Here is a 22969-nt window from a genome sequence, read left to right as displayed (position 1 = left end):
GAGTATATCAGACATGGATGATGTTTTGAAAGTAGTCCACTCTTTCAAGGTGCCTTTCTGGGTCCAGGATGCTTAGTGATAGGTCTATGGTTCTCTCTCCACAGTAGCTGTTTTTTTATTTTCTTAAACATACTGCTATAAAAAGGTTAATCCTAACCGATAATCTTTTAGTAGGATAACATAGGTGTAAGCACGCCGAAAGTGAAGCGTGTGCCCCCAGCGCACAGCACTTGACGCTGACGTCACGGGAGTGGCAGCCCAGTGAGGCGGAGCGCTGCGGGGGTCCCATCGGAGTTGTGTCCGCGTCCTCTTGACTGGCAGCCCAGGAAAACTTGCGTGGGATTTCAGCGACTTCAAACTGCGCGACGACACGCACTTTCCTGTACTTGAATCCGCTTCCAGGACCGTTTTACTGTTGCAGGTAAGAAGTCTGCTCTCGTTTTAAGCCTGTGCATGTATGATATGCCCTGTTCGTCAGCGCCGAGAAGAAACCATATCTGGGCAAAGTATTCAGCTGTCACAAAGCGGGACTGGGTCTCTATAAATAGCCCGGGATACTGTGTGGAAGAGTTAAGTTAAAGTAAAATCAGCCCCTTTAAACGGGGGTTTGAGTTTGTCAATCTGCTAATATTAAAGATGGGGATCAATGTATGCAATATAGGGGTTTGTGGATGATCCGCATAACGAAACCGCATTAAAAACGTCTTTGTAATGCGAGACGTGCATTTGACAACGACGCTGCATGAAACTCCTTTCCCTCCCCAACCGTGATGTTTGCAGTATAAACTCATTTGTTTTGTTTATGAAGAAAGCATACAATTCTTGCACAAGTTTCAATTGTGCCTGGAGTAGTTGGCATTTGCTCATTTAGGTCCACTAAAAACCGCTTTACAGCCTTCACAAACGACTCTGAAAGTGAACGAGAATATGAATGTTGGAGGAATCCAGATGAAACCACAGGGGGTTGCTTATGATTAGGCATTAAATTAAATTTGTTTTTCCCTTTCAAGTGTCTTCAGTGAACTTTTTGATTTGTTTAATTCGGATTTAAAGGGAAATTCTGGCATTGTACAATGATTTATTGGTCGTGTAATAAGTTTCAGGTTCAGTGAGTGCTTTGAGAAATGAAATGAGTTGAGACTTGGTCTGAGACGCATTTAGCTCGCACTGGGGCGCACACTGCTGTCACCGCGCTGCAGCTTCACCTGCTGCTCAGCTGCTTTGTTTTCTTTGCATATTTACGCAGCATTTTCTTATGGTTTTCATTAACTACTTTACCTTTATTTGTTCGCTGATTTATATAGGTCTTTTTTCATTTCAGTGCATCTATCAGAATCTGTTATCAGCCACCAGATTATTGCTGAAAACGTTTCTGAAAACAAGAAATGGATGTTCTGTAACATCTTTGTGTGTTAGAGACAAAGTAATGCATATTTTCAGTCTATTCAAAGTTTGAACTAATTGCTCCATTTTGGTCCCCTATATTGACACCCTTTACTGCAAGGGGCAGTCAAGCTTGTTGAGTTTTACACCGCCACTCTATAACATTACAATTGAAGTCATTGAGACTAAAAGAGGGGCTAGATTTGTGTAGTGTTTTTTTTAATTCCACAAGGCATTGCATAGGGTGCTCAGGAAGAACAGTGAGGGGAAAAAAAGTATGTGATTCCCCTGCTGATTTTGTACGTTTGCCCACTGACAAATAAATGATCAGTCTATAATTTTAATGGTAGGTGTATTTTAACAGTGAGAGACAGAATAACAACGAAAAAATCCAGAAAAACGCATTTCAAAAAAGTTATAAATTGATTTGCATGTTAATGAGGGAAATAAGTATTTGACCCCTTCGACTTAGTACTTGGTGGTAAAACCCTTGTTGGCAATCACAGAGGTCAGACGTTTCTTGTAGTTGGCCACCAGGTTTGCACACATCTCAGGAGGGATTTTGTCCCACTCCGCTTTGCAGATCCTCTCCAAGTCATTAAGGTTTCGAGGCTGACGTTTGGCAACTCGAACCTTCAGCTCCCTCCACAGATTTTCTATGGGATTAAGGTCTGGAGACTGGCTAGGCCACTCCAGGACCTTAATGTGCTTCTTCTTGAGCCACTCCTTTGTTGCCTTGGCTGTGTGTTTTGGGTCATTGTCATGCTGGAATACCCATCCACGACCCATTTTCAATGCCCTGGCTGAGGGAAGGAGGTTCTCACCCAAGATTTGACGGTACATGGCCCCATCCATCGTCCCTTTGATACGGTGCAGTTGTCCTGTCCCCTTAGCAGAAAAACACCCCCAAAGCATAATGTTTCCACCTCCATGTTTGACGGTGGGGATGGTGTTCTTGGGGTCATTCCTCCTCCTCCAAACACGGCGAGTTGAGTTGATGCCAAAGAGCTCGATTTTGGTCTCATCTGACCACAACAGTTTCACCCAGTTCTCCTCTGAATCATTCAGATGTTCATTGGCAAACTTCAGACGGGCCTGTACATGTGCTTTCTTGAGCAGGGGGACCTTGCGGGCGCTGCAGGATTTCAGTCCTTCACGGCGTAGTGTGTTACCAATTGTTTTCTTGGTGACAATGATCCCAGCTGCCTTGAGATCATTAACAAGATCCTCCCATGTAGTTCTGGGCTGATTCCTCACCGTTCTCATGATCATTGAAACTCCACGAGGTGAGATCTTGCATGGAGCCCCAGACCGAGGGAGACTGGCAGTTATTTTGTGTTTCTTCCATTTGCGAATAATCGCAGCAACTGTTGTCACCTTCTCACCAAGCTGCTTGGCGATGGTCTTGTAGCCCATTCCAGCCTTGTGTAGGTCTACAATCTTGTCCCTGACATCCTTGGACAGCTCTTTGGTCTTGGCCATGGTGGAGAGTTTGGAATCTGATTGATTGATTGCTTCTGTGGACAGGTGTCTTTTATACAGGTAACGAGCTGAGATTAGGAGCACTCCCTTTAAGAGAGTGCTCCTAATCTCAGCTCGTTACCTGTATAAAAGACACCTGGGAGCCAGAAATCTTGCTGATTGATAGGGGATCAAATACTTATTTCCCTCCTTAACATGTAAATCAATTTATAACTTTTTTGAAATGCGTTTTTCTGGATTTTTTTGTTATTCTGTCTCTCACTGTTAAAATACACCTACCATTAAAATTATAGACTGATCATTTCTTTGTCAGTGGGCAAATGTACAAAATCAGCAGGGGATCAAATACTTTTTTCCCCTCACTGTAAGTGTTAAGAGGAAAGAACAAAACCTCTTACATGCTTGCCCCTATCAAGTCTCCCATCCAGTTGTAGATTGTGAATCACAACATGGATTCACCCTCTTCACCATATACAGGAGATCTAGTCTGCCCTGTATTGGACATTGCAAGTTATTCATGTTTTTTCTTTTGATTCACGGCAGACACCTTAATCCAAGGGATGTTTAATGTTCATTGGCAGTATCTTGCTGCACAGTACTACTTCATAGAACGTTTTGGTTTTGTTTAACTTGCCCCATTTATACCCCAAGTTTAGTCATACTGATTAGTCTTGTTTACATATACTATTATTAACAGCTTAGTTTATTCAAGAGAACAGCCCTACAGAAAGTGAAGTGCTCTACATTTCACAGTATTAATTAATCTAGATTATAGCCCGTTCAACCTATGCCAGTATTGGCAGATTTGATTTTTAGATTTTCATACCCCAATATAGTTTTTGCTGTTCAACCTGAAATCACCCTGCAGCACTGCACTGACCTGGCAGAATCTGGCAGAGATATCCACAGGTCTCCTCAAGTACACAATCCTGGTAAATTTGCTTCACTGTGCAGCTAGTGTGTGTTCCTGACTTGCGACTTGTGTGAGAGGATGAGGGTCCAACAGTCAAATCCACATCCTGGTACTGCTCAGTGAATCATATTCAGGTCTCCCAGGCTGAGCTGGCAAAGGGAGTATCCTGGATATTAACCAACAATCCAGGCTATCTGACATTGATCATAGTGCAGGCCCAAGTTTTCATAAGAGGAGTCACTTTGGAGGCCCTAAATTTATAATGCTATTTAATTGCTTTTCCTTTGCCAATGAAATCTCTTAACGGCTATGCCCAGCTCAATGCTGTTCCTACCTGCAAAAATAACATGAGCTGCAAACTGTAAGGGCTGTGCCACTTCCCCCTTTTGCCACCCTTTCTCTCCTTACAGTCCTATTCCCACTCACAGATGGTACATTATATGACGCATCCCTGTGTTAAAAATATATCATCCCCAGACTGTCAGAATACATTAACCATAGTAGGAACTCTTAGAAGCTTTTGGTTGTAGTAATATAGTATATGGTTTTGCTAAATCACCTGACGTAGGAGGATAAAAATATAAACTTTATAATGAACTTGGATTCAATAAAACTAATATACAGAGCAATGCCCCCCCCCCCCCCCCCCCCAAGTGGTGCAATTGTTTTCTCTGAGTGATTATAGAAGATATTTTAATTACACTTTTTTTTTTTTTTTTTTTTTTAGTGAACCAAAACATTTTTTGGGAATATAGCCAGAGTAACTCCAGATTTCACAGATTTTATTAAACTGCTTTTGTTTTAAGTGCAAAGTATAGAAACCAGTACAAATTGACATCTTGGTTTGAATACACTCCTGTTTATTATGATCCTGTATGCACAATAGCAAGTCCTTTAGACATTGTGTATAGGTGAGTGAGATTGCAGTTTATTCTTATCTCCGGACCTGTGCATTGGAGTTGTGGGAGACCGGTGTGCTTTAGGACTCCTACAGTGTACAAGAAGGTATTGAAAATCCTTCCAATTTGTGCAAGTAAATTTAATTCCCCAAAAAGAACATTCAAGATCTTTTAGAAAATCATTAAGAACACCAGTGTTCCCTCCAGCCAATCAAAACTGTATAATCAGAGTCTTTCCCAGGGAAATGTTGTTTTAGCAAATTCTTCAGTTGGTAATCTGCACAACACAATGCAGTGCCGCTGAACTTCATTGGAGGCAGATTTTATATCAAGAAAGAAAGAAACAAAGAAAAAACAAAACAAAAGAACATGATTTGTCTATGTATACCAATGGGGTCAAGTTGATGGAGTGTGCAGCTATAAGAGGAACATTTCAGAGACCATGAATGTTGGTGGAAAAGCCCTGTTTGTATGCTAGTAATCTAATCTAAATAGAGGAGATCTCTAACGCAGGGCTTGACATACTGATGTTATTTCAGTTGGTCTAACTCAGAACTAGAAATAAGATCTCTGAGGTGGAATGTCTGATCCCTTTTGGAGCTTTTTCAGCTGTTTTTCAGTTGATCAGAGTTACAAAAAGCAGAGCAAGCCTTATACCCTGATCTGTGGTAGTGTCACTTTCTTCAATTAAACCCCTCCATACACTGGAACTCGGTAGAGCAGCTGTCTTGCTCTTGGTTTTGTTCCTGCTAACTGATATTAATGATTTATGATGGTATATTATATTGGAAGTCCCAGCAGCCTTGTGAACAAGTGCATTCATTGTGTGTTCCATGGGTACATACAAGGACACCAGAGGAAATGGCCATTTTAAAGCATTTTCTTCACAATACAAGCAACAGTTTATTTATAAACAATTAGGTTGACTATATAGGAAACCATCAGGATGTTCACACTGAAAATACAATTGCAGGTTTATTACTTAAACAACTGTAAATACGCATCAGGAAGTACATCAGCTCTGAGCTTTTTCTGTTAAATAAATATTTCAAAAATAAATGGATGAGTGGCAGGGCCAGAAATGTGCTTACTGGGGTGCAAGAGGGGGTCAGCTGCTTGGCAAAATTTATGATGGTGCACCCAGAAAATTGTAGGTCACATGTTTATGCACATCAGAGGATAATTTGACTCTCAACACAGTGAAAAATATCAGTGTTTTATTACGTGATGCATGTATAACACCTGTGAAAACCCATGTGCACATTGTTTCCAGAAGTTGGGGGGCAAAATGATCTTGTACAAGGGCTAAATGCCCCCATTAGTGCTGCCACTGAGTCCAGTGAAGTCCTTGAAATTGTGCATTTAAAGACTTTTTTTTTTTCACCAGATATTCATCTTGAAGACATTGTAAGAAGGAAGGCATTTCTTGCCATTTTTTTTTTTTTTTGCCAAGCCCGCCATGTCGTTTAAGAAGGAACTAGAGAAGTACCGGGATGTGGATGAGGATGAGATTCTGAAAAAGCTTTCAGAAGAGGAACTAAGGAGGTTGGAAGATGAACTGGAGGAGTTGGACCCAGATGTAAGTGTGTGTTTCAGTTTGGGGTATATCAAAGTGGGGTGGAGGGAAAGTGGGAATTCCTAGATAGGCCCACCAAAATGATTTGGTCTCTGAGAACTGAAATCCTGCCCCGACTGCTTGAAGTCTTATCTGTGCTCAGTCTCCTGCGACACTCTACAAATATTCTATATACAGTAGGTCACATAGTGTGGCGGTCCAACTTCAGAAGAGTGTTGATCATAATAATCCATTGTCTTTTATAATTGTCATTTATGTATTCAAATCACTTTATGATTTTACATATATAATACATCTATTTTTAATTTGCGGTCTTGCGTTAGGCTTCACAAGGTCAAATCACTTCACACATCGTCTGCTAGAAATTCACAAAAGTTCATCATCTCTTTACATTGCACTTTCCCCTATTTTCTCAGATCACTTGTGTTCCTCTGAAAATGTGAAAAAGATTGATTTTAACATTAACCTAGAGCACTCTCTCTTGTTCCCTCTGTTTTCTGTGCATTTATTGCATCTCTTACTATTTACTTGAATGTTGCATTTAAATCTCCAGAATAAATCCCCCTCCTATAGATCAAATCCAAGATGCAGCATAATATTAGCATACTATAAAAACACTTACATTCTTAATCTAAAGTTTATAATTTTTAAATATTATAAAATATTTTGCTTAGTTTTCACATTTCAAATCTTTTTACATTTTGCAGCCATTTTCACATTTGCAAGTTACTAGTGCTACTGGACAGGGGTGTTTCTAGACATCACGTTTTAGGGGGCTTCGAAATGGTGTCCAGGACCGGGGGTGGGAGGTGCTTTTTTCTTTGCAGAGTTACTTATAATACAGTACAGGGGGTGGCTGACGTTGTTTGTCAGACTGTTAGACTGCACCGTTACTTCATAATCATATTTTGGGGATGGCTGGAAGAAAATACAGGCGGTCTGAAGCCCCCCTAAATAGGGTCTAGCGATGCCCCTACTACTGGATAATATCGTTCCTTTATACTAATTCTATATTTTTAGCAAATAAGTTGGGAACAAGTGCTGATTTTAAAATTTAAAATATGTAGTTTATATCTTAGTACTGTTGAAATGCATCTGGATAAAACCTGCATAAAAGCAAATGCTTCATGTTTGTCAGTTCCTTTGTTCTTACTTAGCAAGCTCGTCACGAATGCTATGAACACCGACTGGCGCTTGCAAAGTAAACCATCTGACGTGATGTCTTTCCATGTCTTGTTTCCAGCAGCTTTGAGCCAATTGTGAGATCCATTCAGCAGGCAGCACCCTTGGATAGGACAAATGTTTTACACCCTTCCAAAGGACAAACCATATCGGGCACAATTCAGGATTTCTGAAAATGATTCAAGTTTTGAAACCCCAGTGTTTTGTAGGCATCTGTTCAGTCATTTGTCCTCAAGTAAAGCAGTTATAATTTATCTTAATATTCAGAGCAGGTGTAATAAAGGATGCAATTTTAACATTTAATTAAATTGCATTTGGTCAAAAATGTATTCATTATGGCCTCGGCATTAGGGATGATCAGAAAAAATAAAATGAATGACACTTAGCTATCATACTAGCAGTCATAGTTTAGCTGCCTTGTTTACCTTGGCTCTTCCAGATTGTTCCCTTCAGTTCATCACTCTTGAGAATTCACAAAAACTTTGTGGCATTTGGCTGCCAGACTGTAAGATTATGAATGCTGAAGCAGTGCAGGCTGCACAAGACTGCCAGAAGGCTCGTGTTTCTAATCTGCTCCTCTGTTTTGCAGTTCTGCTCTCAAGGATGAGTTATCACTGCAGTCACTCCCTGCTCCCGGAGGAGGCAGAAGGGGTGACCAGAAATACCAAAACACATGGTGGACAGGACAGGGATAAAAGCATTGTCTTGACAGTGAACCCCACCCTCTGTATTATTCGGGGATTAACGGCAACAAATGTATTGTTCAGTGGCATGCAATTAAAATGTTAACATACAAAACAGTAGTTGTAAGAATAAAAAGACAAATCAAAAAAATCTCTTGGGCAAAGCTGAACGGTTCAGGATCTCACTTCATTTAGGGGTAGTTTAGGAGCAATGAAACAACCTAGGCATGTATTTTGCCTTCCTTGATTACCATAATTCCTGGGAATGCATGGATACTTTTTTTTGTATTTATTAATCCTTTTACATTATGACCAAGAACTCTAAAACAACGTGGAATTGAAACCAACAATGGAAAATGACATACATGTATTAATATTTAACAATTTTTCTATGTAGTAATTTGTTCTTTAAGGTAAATTGTAATTATTAGAGCACATGGTACTTTAGTAAATACATATAAGTGAAACACATTGATTGTGACTTTACCTGAGATAGCTGCTGCTTTGAGATCATGCGACTTAATCCTTTCAGTACTTATTTGATAGTGAACATTGTATGGCTCTTATCCAAGTTCAGACTGGGGTTCAGCAATTAAACTATTTGTATTGAGTTTAAGTTTGAAATTTAAAATATTGTTTTGCATAGAAAGTGACTTTGAATGTATTTGTTTTCGCAATGCCAGGTTGCTTATCTTTTTTGGGTGCTAAATTTCAATACTGTGCTGAAAGTGAAACTGGAATTAATGCCTTTTCATACCTATGATGCATCTTCTAAATGAAAAGACTCCTTTGTTGTTCATTTTCCTGGTGGTCAGAACGCACTCCTGCCGGCAGGGATGAGACAGAAGGACCAGACCAAGAAGTCCCCTACTGGCCCATTCCAGCGAGACAGCCTGCTGGCACACCTGGAGAAGCAGGCCAAGGAGCACCCTGACAAGGAGGACCTGGTGCCTTACACGGGCGAGAAGAGAGGTAGGCCTTTCCCCTTCCCTATTCAGTGCTTGCATTGAAACTGTGTGTGTATTTTCCCCAGCAGGTTTCCTTCAGTTTAGCCTTTGCTGCTTCCAGGACTGCACTTACTTGATAACTGCTATGACTTAATCAAAGATTGTTACTGTTTGCCACCAGTCCCTACCCCCTCCTGGAGCAGAGCGCAGCAGGGGTTAATGCACTCTGTCATTCTCGTGGTGGATATGTAATGGGGTGTGTTTGGTATCACATGAATGATTTAATTCCCAACGAACTGCTAATTTACATCCTTCCCTCAGGGCAGGCTCCAACCGGATCCTCATCCTGTATGGGAGCTGCAGCAGCACCTGGGTGTTGCTGTGGATGGGCTCTACCATTCCTATAAGTGGATGCATTCAGTTTGAACTGCTTTTTATTTCTTTGCTGAAAAACTCACTGAATGTATGGAAGCAAAAAAATTACACAATCACTGAAGCTGTGCAGCAAGGACAGCAGCAGAAATAGCCAGAGAAGCAGAAGCCGTAAGATAGTGCTTGTCCAGTGTACAGCCCCCATACCCTCCCATGAGGTCTGGAAATCCCCTGCCACATGCAGAATGCCAGGGATGCTTTGGGATAACAGAAGCCAGGCTTGGCTGCAACCTTCTCTTTATTGTCAGTGGCTTCTTATTCTCGGCAGTACTGTTTTAATGTTCATGGCAGCCTTTCAACTTGTATTTGCCCTCAGACGAGCAGGTTAATGGGTACAGGATGGTGCTTTTTGTTGTAGAAATATTAATGGAAGTACATAGTTCTTTCCCTGTTAAATGCCCTGTGGACACTTTCCACTTTCTAACAAAAGGGTAGATCAGTGGGAAACAATATAAATTACATTTTGATTCATGAAAAACAAACATTGCAGTGCTCAACTCTTAAGATTAATTGAAAGGTTATGAAGGACGACTGGTTAATACATCTTTAGAAGATTGTCGCAAGGGGACATAGTTAGCCTGCTTTGCCATTTTATTTATGCAACAGCTGTTTGAATGCTGGGATTGTATTTCAAGCTGGGTAGACCTTGTGTGTCAGGTGGAAGTGATAATGACAAAAGCCTTATTTTTTTTCAATCCATTTAATATATGCAATGTCAGACTTCACCATAAATGGGTGGATATTGCCAAAGAAAAGCCATTATCAGTTCTATTACATTTAATACATTCTTACTGAGTTTAACAACAGACATCCTTTGCACAACTAAAATCATAATTCTACAGCCATTACTCATTACTCTGACATGTAGTTCAATGAATGAAGTGCTGACAGGATGCTCTGTCTGAAACCTTTTGCTTGCACTCGTATCCGGATGTATCAATCAGAAAGTGACATTTGTTTAACTTGACATGTCTGGCTGGATGAATGCAAGGCTGTGATACAGTATATAGTGCAGGTCTTCCCAAGTTATACAATTGATGGAAACGCACACATTTTAGATGTACTTTAGAAAATGGCAAAAATATTGAAAGGTTGCTTAGCAACAGTAGACAAGTCAGATCATAAAATACCTTATGTTATGGGAAAACCCATTTCTGGAGAAAAAGGTTGTATTGAGGTTTGATTTGTGCCAAGAAAACAGATGTATTATGATTATAATCTATATTATTGATGGAACAGAGAGAGCAAACATCAGTAAAGTCCCCACAGGAGAAAGATTGGGAAGCAGTTTTTGCAGAAGACTAAAAACATAGTTTGAATATCTGAATACATAGGTCTTCAGCAAATGTGTTTTATTTTTTTTTATTTTTTTTTAAATAATACTTCTACTTTAACAATGCTACCCACTTTGAACGTTGTTGCCAAATCAAAGTTCTAATCTGTGGTGGTTGAAAGTGTTATTCTTAAAATCACAATCGGCTGACTTGGTTCTACAATATTGCATATTGGAGATTCCCAATGCTTTAGCTACTTAAAGGGACAAAGCATCATGAGCTACATGCTTGGGCAGTTTTCTACAGTATAAGCCACCTCATGCTGGGGCTCTGGGGTCTAACACAGGGTTCCTGTGCTTTCAGGGAAGGCCTGGATCCCCAAGAAGACAGTGGACCCCATAATGGAGAATGTGACCCTGGAACCAGAGCTGGAGGAGGCCCTGGCCAATGCCAGCGATGCCGAGCTGTGCGATATTGCAGGTGAGGGGAGTTGGATAGTTGCAAACTGCGGATTCCTGCTATGGTGCAGTTTGACTAGTCATTCAGGGTATGCATTTTTAAGAGACCCACCCATGCCAATACCATTATAAAGGTATTTAAGTACTGATGCATGCTGTCAGGCTTCGTTTGAAACTTAGTCTGGAGTTGTGTAGTGTCATGTAGTACTTTAGACTCATGTAGACTAAAGACTGTTCTACTCCTACAGTATTTACTTACACATTTCAATGACGCAAAGATTTAAACTTAAATAAATGTAGAGGTTCCCTGTGTATGATGCATTTTATATTGTTTAATAATGAATGAATATCTCCATATTCCAATGTATGTGACATAACTTAAACAGGCAGAGCATTACTGCTAAAATCTGAAAGTGCATAGTCATACAGTATTGCATATTATTTGTTTACATGTAGTCAAATAAGAGATGCATTTAGTTTTGTGTTGCTTAGGTTACGAGTCCTAAAATATGAACATAGTCTGTCTTAAGCCTATAATGTTACATTTTCCACCAAAACATGTTCAGTTCTTTCCTGTTGTAAGTATTAAGGTTCATCATAATTTATTTAAAAGTTTGTGATATGTTACAATAATACTTTAGTTGAAGGAGACCTGGACAGACTCTGCAGACATACAACCTACTTTTTCTTATACAATTCAATTATAATTTTTGGTCTAAAAAGTCTATTTGCTAATGATAACTACATTTACTTTTCAGTATTCATTTTTGACATGAGGTACATAAAACATATTTTTCTTGTATTATTTTTTGCGAACTTTGTTTTCAGAAGCCGGATTTAAGTTTTGGGGGATTTTCCTGCCCTTTACTATGTAGTTGTATTTGACAGCCATGGACAAAACATGTAACTGTGTATGTGGTGTATGATATTTCAGCATTTTCTTCCACAACTGTATTCGTATTAACTCATTTAACATCATTATAACTCATGGACCATAAAATCATTGCTCTGTCCACTGTGGCACAGTTTTTTGTTTTTTTTCCCCCATGTTTGTTGACTGTTAAATTGAGTAGGTGCACCTTGTTAATGAAGGTTGGGATACGTAACTGACAGCTAATTGGACATCTTATCTATTTAATCACTACCTTGGCTTTTGTATAGTTTCTAGCCAATCTATAAATCCATCTCCACATTGCCCTCTATGTCCTGTGCAAATATGAAAGCCATGTCAGGTAGAATAACAGTTCATATAGAAGCCAGGAAAGTGTTAGTCATAACTCTAGGCTAAACAAGTGTTGGCCCAACACACTAACACCTCGGATTAATCCTCTTCCTCCTTTATTAAATAGAAATGAACATTCCATATTTCATACTTTCTATTTACTTATTCGTTAATGTTTTATTTTTCTTTTCAAATAAAGCCTATTTGATTAAACATAGACAATGCCAAGAAAACTATTTATGCTTATGTTAAATATGTAGCCCCAATCCAGAGTGATAACCTCTAAAATATCTAGATTGGTATTTCAAGCTTATTCTTCATGTTGGTCCAGGCTTTCTGCTTTCATCCTAACCACATGTGTTTATTTTGCAGAACAGCATTCTGCTCTCCCCTGACTTCATGACATCACCCATTTCATTAGCCATCTCTCTGGGATTGTAAGCTGACTGCTATATAACTGTGACGCGGTCTGTTCTCTGGGTGCTTGGTGGATATAAACAGCAGTAGGTCAAGTCTTGCCACTTGACACAGGCCAATGTGATGCTATGAATTCCAACACCTTGGACATGGCGAGACTGTTTATTTCTTTCTATCTGAGGCCAAACAAGTTAAAAAAAAGAAATAAACACTGTTGTTTAGATCAACTGAAATCCCCTTTGTCTTGGTATGGCAAATGCAAGACTGTTTGATCATTTAAAATGCTATTGTAGCAGTCCTGATAACCTTTACAAATTAAATATCTGAAGTATATTGCAGATGGTATATTCTACATATTGACAGTATAGTCTGCAGTATATTTCAGCCCTCTCTGTATATTACAAGGACTTCACAGCATAATGGGAACAAGGAGAGGTGTAATGAATCCCCCATATTGATCCGATATCAAAATCGAATCGGCTAAATAAATCGTCAATTTAACCAAGGGCAGTGCCTTTCCAAAATCAAAGAACTAATTATCATTTGATGTTTTAAAAAAAAAAAAAGTTATTTGCAACCTTTTTATTGAATGCCAAATGTCAGTGTGCATGTTCAAAGTCAAGAATGGAAAGCATTGGTTTGTTTGTGTTTTTTGTCTAGCTCAAGTTTTGTGTTCAGCATCATATCATAGGTCTGCTCGGTATACTGAACCTCAGTTGCAACCCAGGACAGGGCTTGAGAACATCAAGTGTGAGACTACATGACTGGAAATGTGCAGGACCCTGTTTTCTTGTTTGTTGTGTACTTGTACTTGAGTGGTATTGCTTGGGAACATATCCATGTATGTGTGAAAGTGATTGAAATGGGGTAAATATCACTAAAAATCCCTGCTGTCCCTTTTATTTGTTTTGAATATACAAATGATTCAAGTGAGATTTGCCATCTTTGTTTTAGTCTTATCAAAACCCAGTTTGCCTTTCCTACTTAAAAATCATACTTTCACAGTATCACTTTTTCCACAGTTTTTATTTGATAATCAAAAACAATTAATCAAAGCAGCTACATCTTTACTACATGTTGAATATTTCAGGCAGGGATACAACTAGAGTTGAAACCAGCCCTGAAACACGTACTGTGGGGTTTGGCTAGGAATCAAGTAAGGCTTAACAGAATAAGTGATTATGTGTTTTGATACATTTTTTTGTGTAGTACATCATTGTTCTGTTCATAATTGTAAGGCTGTTTTGTTGACTTGCAAACAGTTAAGAGCCAGAAAAGGCCCTTCGTTACATTTTCACATCCTAATGTTAACTGACCGTGTCACAACCACTGACTCTTTAATGACCCCAGTGTGTCAGAACCAGTGATATGACATGGCCAGCAATTTCCAAGCATTAACCTGCTAGATTAGTCCTTGTCGGGGTAAGAAAAGAAAATATTACATTTATGTTCTAGTATTATGAAGGCTGCACTTAGTTGAAAAACAAGTCGGTGTCATGTCCTACTTGGCTGTATAGTTGTCCTCTTATTAGGTATCTGTGTTTTTTGTCTGTTGTGACAGGAGTGAAGTGTATAATGTGTTCCTAAAGTACCAAACCTTGTTGTTGTACAACTGCATAAGATTGACGGCTAGCACGTGCATTTTTTTATAAACACGCATCTTTACACTCTCTGGGCGTATTGGATTATTTTTAGGGTGGCACATTGTAATGAATAAACCATGCACAGTAGCGGGATCACTTCTGAATCGGTATATGCATGAGTTTTTGACATCAGGATAAGATACCTTACATACAGCTCTGGAAAAAATGAAGAGACCACTTAACATTGATTTCTGAACTTGGAGTGGTCTCTTAATTTTTTCCACAGCTGTATATATATCATGTTTGTTTGTTTTGTCGGCTTCCTGGAACTCTTTGAAACAGTTTCCATGCATACCTGAAGTCTTGTTGCCTGCTTTGCTTTGTTTAGATATTTGTGGCCTGTGAAGATGTTTGTTTTAGCTGTTCTTGACTCTGCTTTTCCCGACTCTCGCTCTGTTTACGTTTCTGGAATGTTCCTCCGTTCACCCAGTGTTCTCCTCCACTCCACACAGCCATCCTGGGTATGCACACGCTGATGAGCAACCAGCAGTACTACGAAGCTCTCGCTAGCAGCACCATAGTCAACAAGGAAGGCCTGAACAGTAAGTGCACTGAAGCAATTGAATATCCAATAAACCTCAGATCATCTCCCATAATGAATGAATGTGTATAATCTTATAAATCTCAATATCATGTCAGTTACATCTCATTAACAATCCTTATTAAACCTGATCTTATTAGTAACTGAAATGAATTGGTGTAATATGGGGACTTGTGCTTTTATTTCAATATGGTTTACCATTTAAATTTACCACAGGTGTAATTCAGTCTACCCAGTACAAGCCAGTGCCAGATGAAGAGCCAAACTCCACTGATATCGAAGAAACGCTTGAGAAGATCAAGAACAATGATCCAGACCTATTGGAGGTGAACCTTAATAACATTAAGGTAATGTAGCATTTTGTGTTAAACAGTTGAAAGTCATGCCAAGCTTTGAGCGTATCCATTCTGTCTCTGATAATAAACTGATAGAGCTGTTTTGGGAAATTGCTTGGTGCCCTCTTATGTGAATCAATTTTTTCTCAGTTTAAATTACTCATCTATGTGCATGCAAATTTATTTATGCTTTGAGTTTCATGCTGCCCTGGGCTGCCGTTTTGTCACTCATGGATGCCCAGTTACACTGACGCCGAGCTCCCTTGTGCCGACAGAACATTCCTGTGCCCACACTGAAGGCCTACGCAGAGGCTTTGAAAGACAACTCCTATGTTGAGAAGCTGAGCATCGTAGGAACCAGGAGTAATGATCCAGTGGCTTATGTAAGTACCTTATCTCAATATCAAAAATCCTGGATACAAAGAACCTCCTTACATATACATATATGTCTGTGTGTGTGCGTGCATCTCTGTATACGAGACATGCTGTGGAAAAAAGGGAATAGCTTCAAGGCAGAGGAAATTAGTTTGTGGTGTTATTTTCCCAGCCAGCTTTCATGAGTGTTCTTGTCTTTAAAAGTGTTAGACTTAATCTTTCATTTATCCTGCATCTTCATGTACCCCCACCTAGTTCCTCCTAGATGCTCTTACATCACCATAAACACAGCCTTTCCTAATTTGATGGGATTCTTGTGGGTCGTTCTTCCTTCACACGCTGCCATTACTTCTCTACCAGGATCCCTGGCACCAACCTTACTCGCTCCCCTCCAATACTCGACAAATCTCTTTCCTTGCAGGCTCCATTTACCCCTGGAAAAACACCTAGACAATCTGCCATTTCCTCACAACCTGTCCTCCTCGTTGTGTATTCCAGTGCAGACCCTTGTCCTGTCTAGACTGTAACTCCCCTGTTCATTTAGAATTTGTTTTGTTCCCTGAAGGCTTTGGCGGACATGTTGAAAGTGAATGCCACCCTGAAGTGTCTCAATGTTGAGTCCAACTTCATCACAGGAAATGGCATACTGGCTTTGGTGGAGGCCCTGCAGTTCAACACATCACTTGTAGAGCTGAAGATTGATAACCAGGTGAGGAGGCACACAGGACAGCCAGTTGGAAATTAGGGGGATGAGAAATCACAGAGGGAATGAGAGCACAGAAGCATTGTTATTGCCACCAGGAAATTAAGATGGTTGAAATAAAAAAGACAATAAATAAGTCAAATAGAAGTTTAAATTTAAGTACAACCCTTTGTTATAATATAAGCCTATTATAATCAATACTATGTAAGTTATGTCAGTGGATCTACAATTGAGGTTTATTTAAATGCAGTTTATTGGGGTAAATTATCTTTATTCACCTTGATTAGGAGTATATGAACATCTCTACCCATCAGCCACTCTTGAGAGAATAGGGATCTCCTCTTTGGTGCCAGAATGTTTAACAAGTTGCTGATTCCACATGTTCCAAAGCCACACTGTCTAATGAATCCCTCCTGGCCAATCCAGAGCCAGCAGCTGGGTAACAAGGTCGAGATGGAGATTGCCAGCATGCTGGAGAAGAACACCACGCTGCTGAAATTCGGATATCACTTCACGCAGCAGGGACCTCGTCTGCGCGGCTCCAACGCCATGATGAACAACAATGACTTGGGTAAGAGCACAGGGCCCATCTCCACTTACACTGTACTCTCCCCCAACCAATTACTCTCCCCATTGCTTGTAAAACTGCCCCCTAAATAACTCGCCATGCATAGCAACACTAGGCCTTTTAAAAACTATTTTTTGTAACTTAAACAAATGTCTGCTGATGCCAATAACAATATACATAATGTTACAGCATAATGGGACTGAATTATGTTTTTGTTCTTGCTCTGCTTACTGTGAGCAACATAGATATAAGGCCTGTTTGGTTTTCTGTAACAATTAGATCTGTGCACATTCTGTTCAAGGTCACATTGACAAATTCCTGCATTAATAAAAACAAATAAATATATATAGATCAAGATATATATAGATCTAGATCTAGATATATATATATATATATATATATAGATATATAGATATAGATATATATAGATATATATAGATATATAGATATATAGATAGATAGATATAGATAGATATAGATAGATATAGATAGATATATAGATATATAGATATATCTATATACAATTACTAACCAGTATAAAACAATGTTGCACAAATTATATATTTTTATTTTCATAATTGTTGTTTGATAGTGCTTTGTCCACTACATGCATTTTACTGCAGTGTGTTAATTCAGAAACCCCACGCAGTACATAAAATGTTTAAAATTCACATAGAATAGATGAGCATGCAAAATATGTAGTTATTTATTTAAATAAATGTATGCTTTACAGTAAACCTTTTCAAAATAAACTCCGTACTATTCATAGCAGTTTGGACACCCTGCCAAGCCGAAGTTTCAAATGGAAGCTTGGTATTTTCAAACCTCTCTTACAAAAATACGTTTTGTGCTTTAAAGCACATTTTTAGTTTTTATGAAATGAGCCATTTAGAAAAACATTTTAGGTGAATAATTATTTTTAAACATAATGTAATATTATGAAAAATGATGACGACCCCATATCTGTAAAATACATTTTCTGTGCAAAATAATGTCTGTCCTTCAGATGAGATGTAAAACAGAGGAGCTGTGTCTGTGATGCATAGCTCATGCCCTCCCTTTGTATTCATGTGCCTGCCAAATTATTCCTTATTATTTTTGCAATAGTACATCTGTAATTCTGCTTTTAGACGCACATGATTAAGGTATTCTGGGAATATTTTTTTTAATAAATAATATGCTGGGGTAACTGTTTGCCATGTTCACTCCATAATACCGAAGTAAAACCATAATTGTTAAATGTTCTGATTTGTTCCTGTAAACGTGGGATTTACAGGAGTGGTATGTCGGCAAATACTGTGAGCACTAGGAACTGAATGTACAGTTTGATACCCAGACGTTAGTTTGACCTCAGAGAGCGCACTGCATTGTAATATGAGCAGACTGGTGTTATAACTAATTATAAGCTGAATTAATATATAAATAAGACATTGTCAGATGAGTTTAATTGGAAAGTCTAGGAGCAGTGCCAAGTACATACCATATCTGAAGTACTCTTTCAGGAATATTACATCAGCAACTAAGAATTTATATCCTAATTAACTTCAGAGACCTTGCTGTTGAGGCCTAATGGAACCCAAGACCTATGGCTTAGATTTCCTCTAAATTAAATAAAAGATAATACAAATAAAAGGAGGCTATTTAAAACAAGTATGTAACCTTATGTTAACCTTATATAAGTAATCAATCATTAGTTAGTCAGACTTAAAAGTTATTTTGAACTGCTGTTTTTATCTGAAGTTAATCTATGTAATGGATGTGGTCGAATTGTATTTGTTTCAGTCTTGATATCAGTTGTAGGGATGTCTTGTTACTGAAGCTGGACAATATTTGTATTTAGCTCATGTATTGCAGATAAATGTGTTTAGAGTAAATCAGGAGAAATACCTATGCAGGTTCATGTATATGTTCATTTGTTTTATACCATACTAACACTTTACACTCGAAAGTGTAACCCAATACAAGGTGATGGTGTGGAAGTGTGAAATGAGATGGATGATCTCATACAAAAACCACATGGTATTAGTCTGTGCCTTGGAGATCTTGACACTCTTCAGAATTATAAATAGGCTCCTCTGCAGTCGGGGGGCTGAAGATTGTACGAGTCCCTCAGATGGGGCAGCATGGAAGAGCACTCTTTGAGGCTGATAGTGCAGGTCTGCTCTTCAGCATGAGAATATGTGCACATCACAATATTGCAAAATGAATTAATTTTAAGGGAACTGTTTTTTGTTTATTTAAATTGCAGTCTTGTGTTCAGTGTATATTTGTTCTTCATGACTCTTCTGTTGCAGCTCGTATGACTCGATCGGACGGTCCCTGGCATAACTTTTCTGCACTGGACATGGAGGATGTTCTGTCTAAGTATAGAGAGCGTTTTATCCTGTTTTAGCTGCACAGACTCTTGCTTTCTCTTCCAGGGCTACCCTGTCTCCTGTAGACTCAATTCAATCTTCTTTCTACTGTGCTAAAACTTATGCAATATTTTTCTTCTATATAGTTCATAGTTTCTCTTGCTGAATTTCCATCTGCCTATGAGATTGGATTGGTAAAATTTTACTTGCATCAATTGAGAGCCAAGTTGAAAATGGTGAAAACCCTCACCCACGCACTTAGGGAGAGTATACACTGGTGTATAATCTGTTTGCAATGGTATCCCAGAGCAGTAAAATATGTGAACATTCAAGCTTATTCATAAACATTCCTTAACATTTCTAGGGCACAAGTGGACATGCATTGGATTCTTTCCTGAAGATTTGCTATAATCAAAACAAGCAACAAAAAAAAAAAAAAACATCCTATAGCGATGTCCTCTCGACGCAGTTGATTGGCATTCATGTAAACACACCTATTGTTTCTTTAAAACATTACTGGCACAGGATAACTAGCCTGCTTTGCTAGTTGTGTTAGTTTAAGAGCACAGTCAGAGGTGTTATTCAGCCTCACGTGGTATAGGGCAGCTTCCACAAGGGTCAGGAGATCACAGCATCAATGTATCTGTTCACCCCAAGGGCAGGTGGAAATGAAGCACATCTCACTGCTTTACGGTTTATCATTCTGTGGCTGATATATGATGCAAATGGAAGAAAAATTGCAACTATATGTACTTTCTGCCAAAACTCACAAGGATCAATTTTCATTGTAAGGATATTTTGGCTGCAACTTTCTGCCTTTTGCCTGGTGTGATAATGATTTGCTTTTTTCTTTATATGTTTGTCCTTGATTCCCATTTAATTTCTGCTTAAGGGTGTAATTATGAATCAGGTGTCCTTCACACAGTGCTACAAGTGCCAGCAATGAGCAATCCAACACAAGCCAAGGAAATTACACAGTAAAGCTATGATGCTGTAAATCTAATGGAAAGGAGCTTTAGATGTTATATTGTAGTATTGGTTTCAGCATATCACCTAAGTTATTTTGATTCAGATATATAAAAGTAGCCCCACACAGACTCGCGAAGTTAAGCAGTCAGCTTTCACAGGCTTGTAATGCTCATCAATTTATCCATAAGGATTTCCTGTAGGAATATTCCTGAATATGTGTGTGGGAAGACACTGTGATTACATCAATGTGGCCAAAAATCAATTCATTACTGAAAAGGCAAAAAAACCAAGAAACTAACTCAAACTGATATTATATTTGCTTGTCCTTTAACTTCCTGACAGTGCGAAAGAGGAGGCTTGAAGGCCTTGACGGGCCGATCTTCCCCAAGTGTCGGACGAGCGTGTAATGGCCCTGGAAGTGAAGGCCCGGCCTGGCAGCCCTCCACCGCCCCCCAGTGACTGCATTCTGCTATGGGTGTCCCCAGGAAGACCGAGCTCCACCGAGGGCTCCTGCTCTGTGTTGTACACTGTTTTTTGCAGTTTCAAAGATTGGATGTATTTGTTGGATGCAAGCTTTTGCATTCTGCTGTCTACCAAGGTGCTTCTCAGTCCTTTCCTCCTTACACATTTGTGGCACTTTTTATTTTTTACTGATTGGTGTACTTTGCTTTAGCCTTCCTTTGATTCTGTTTCTTGACTAAACTCGGCCTGTTAATTGTGAGACAAGTTCAACTGAATAGCTCTTCAAAGCTTGCTTCGGCACTGATACGTTTTCCAGCACACTTGCTGGTGATGTTTTGAGAAGGAGCTTTTGACTAAATAATGACTTACCATGGAAAACACAAATATATAAATGCAACAAGAAAAAAACTACAAAATGCAGGTGTTGTATACTGCTCTCTAACATACATTCAGTACAACACCAATCCTCATTTCACTTTTATCCTCCTTTCTTTGCTAATGTCTGTCTCCCAACAACACGTTTATGTTATTTATTAATCAAGCGCAGGGATCCCTGTCTGAAATACCCTTTTTTCTAAACCTCCCAAAATTTAAGCACTAGTTTTATTTTTTTATCAATTATGAAGGAAAATACTGGAACTTGTTTTGCAATTAATGGATGTTACTGTTTCAATATTGTTATTATTACTCTGATAGTTAAATCTAGCAGCTGTGGGTCCGATCTGTAAGATGGGGGAAAGTTCAGATGAACAAAGCCAAAGCAAAGGAACATAATTACACCATAGATTTTGTTATTTTTTGTATTTATACAATTTCAAACAATCTTGGTATCCTCAAACAGCCTACATTGTGAGAAGAGCTCCGTATCCAAAGCATATTCTGTGGTTTTTAAATGATTGATATAGTGCTATAGAGATTGACAGGTGGGTGTCTAGGGTGTACTCTGACCCATGCCCCGTGTCTGCCGGGTTAGTGACCGTGTACTGGATGAGGTGCTTATTGAAAATGGATGGATGGATGATTGTATAGTTTAAAGCTCATCTCCATAGCAGGCAATGTCACAGACCCCCAGACATTCGAAAGGGAAGACCAAAGGAATTCCTGTGCTGTAAGGGATAACAAACCATAGAGAACCTGAAATATTAAAGACGACAAATATTTTAGTGTTTTTGTTGTGGTTTCCATCATGAATAGCTCAACCATGCCTGAATGGTCAGTTAGGCTTTCTGAGAGGATGTGAGAATTGTTTAAAGTTGTTTAAACAGAATTTGTATATGTGATCAGGAGGAGAGCTCTGCCCTTGATATAAGAAAAAGAAAAAATACATAATGCAACCATTTAGACATGACCAGGCTTATGGCAGGTTTATATTTCAGTGGTTGAAGAACCACTGAATCTGTAACTACTGTATAACTTTGTTTTAAAACAAAACAACAACTATAGTTAACAGTGCCATATGAAACTGAAACAATCATCAATGGCCTCAAGGTGATGTGCATAAAACATTATCCAGTTTGTTTTCATACATGTGTACCGAATGGGAAATTTGTATGGTTCTTTCACAATGATTTATTTAGTCATGTTCAATATTTACACTTTTGCCTTTTACAACAAGAACATATATATTTTCCCAGCCCAAAGTTACTTATCCTACACCCATTTGTAGATTAAAAACATGTTGTGTGATTATTATAAATGGTTTCTGGCAGAAATGTGTGTGTAGGTGGGGGGTGGGGGGGGGGGGGGGGGGTGTTAAGATGAGAAGAATAACAGCTTTTTTCATTGTTGCTCGTTCCTATAGTAGCTTAACATCTGGCCAGCCTGGTTTGAGTGCATTTCTTGCATGATGAAATGGTAATAATCTTCCATGATTGTTTAGTCAAGTTAATTATTTAGTTGCTGGTGGTTCTTCCCTACTGTTACTTGTTTGCTGCAGTCTATAATAGGGTCTCTGCTAAAGTTATTGTCCATGGATTTCCTGAGATGGGGATGGGTGCGGCACATTTCCTCCTTTGCCATAGTGTTGCATGCAGTGAAAGAACCGGGTGGCTAAAGGAGCGTGTTACATAAAAGGAGCACTTGTTTTCAAATCGTATAGCTGCTTCATGTTTTCTACAGATGTATAGTATTCCTGTTGTTTTTTGTAATAAT

The 22969-nt window shown here is 38.9% G+C and overlaps 1 protein-coding gene across 2 annotated transcripts; it reads left to right on the top strand.

Moving 5' to 3' along the window:
* Positions 1–259: 259 nt before the first annotated feature.
* On the top strand, positions 260–22557 carry tmod1 (tropomodulin 1). Of its 2 annotated transcripts, XM_066720336.1 has the most exons (11): positions 260–421; positions 6065–6256; positions 8934–9090; positions 11135–11251; positions 14964–15053; positions 15269–15399; positions 15663–15770; positions 16328–16471; positions 16892–17036; positions 19328–19397; positions 20699–22557. In XM_066720336.1, exons 2-11 carry the CDS (start codon positions 6137–6139, stop codon positions 20715–20717), a joined length of 1101 nt encoding a protein of 366 aa, XP_066576433.1. In that variant the 5' UTR covers positions 260–421; positions 6065–6136; the 3' UTR covers positions 20718–22557. The 2 variants fall into 2 exon arrangements, with proteins under 2 accessions (XP_066576433.1, XP_066576434.1); XM_066720337.1 differs by lacking the exon at positions 19328–19397.
* Positions 22558–22969: the final 412 nt, after the last annotated feature.

Source organism: Amia ocellicauda, chromosome 13 (genome assembly GCF_036373705.1).
Source record: "Amia ocellicauda isolate fAmiCal2 chromosome 13, fAmiCal2.hap1, whole genome shotgun sequence".
NCBI classification, from domain to species: Eukaryota; Metazoa; Chordata; class Actinopteri; order Amiiformes; family Amiidae; genus Amia; species Amia ocellicauda.
This window is presented reverse-complemented; position numbering and strand designations above follow the sequence as displayed.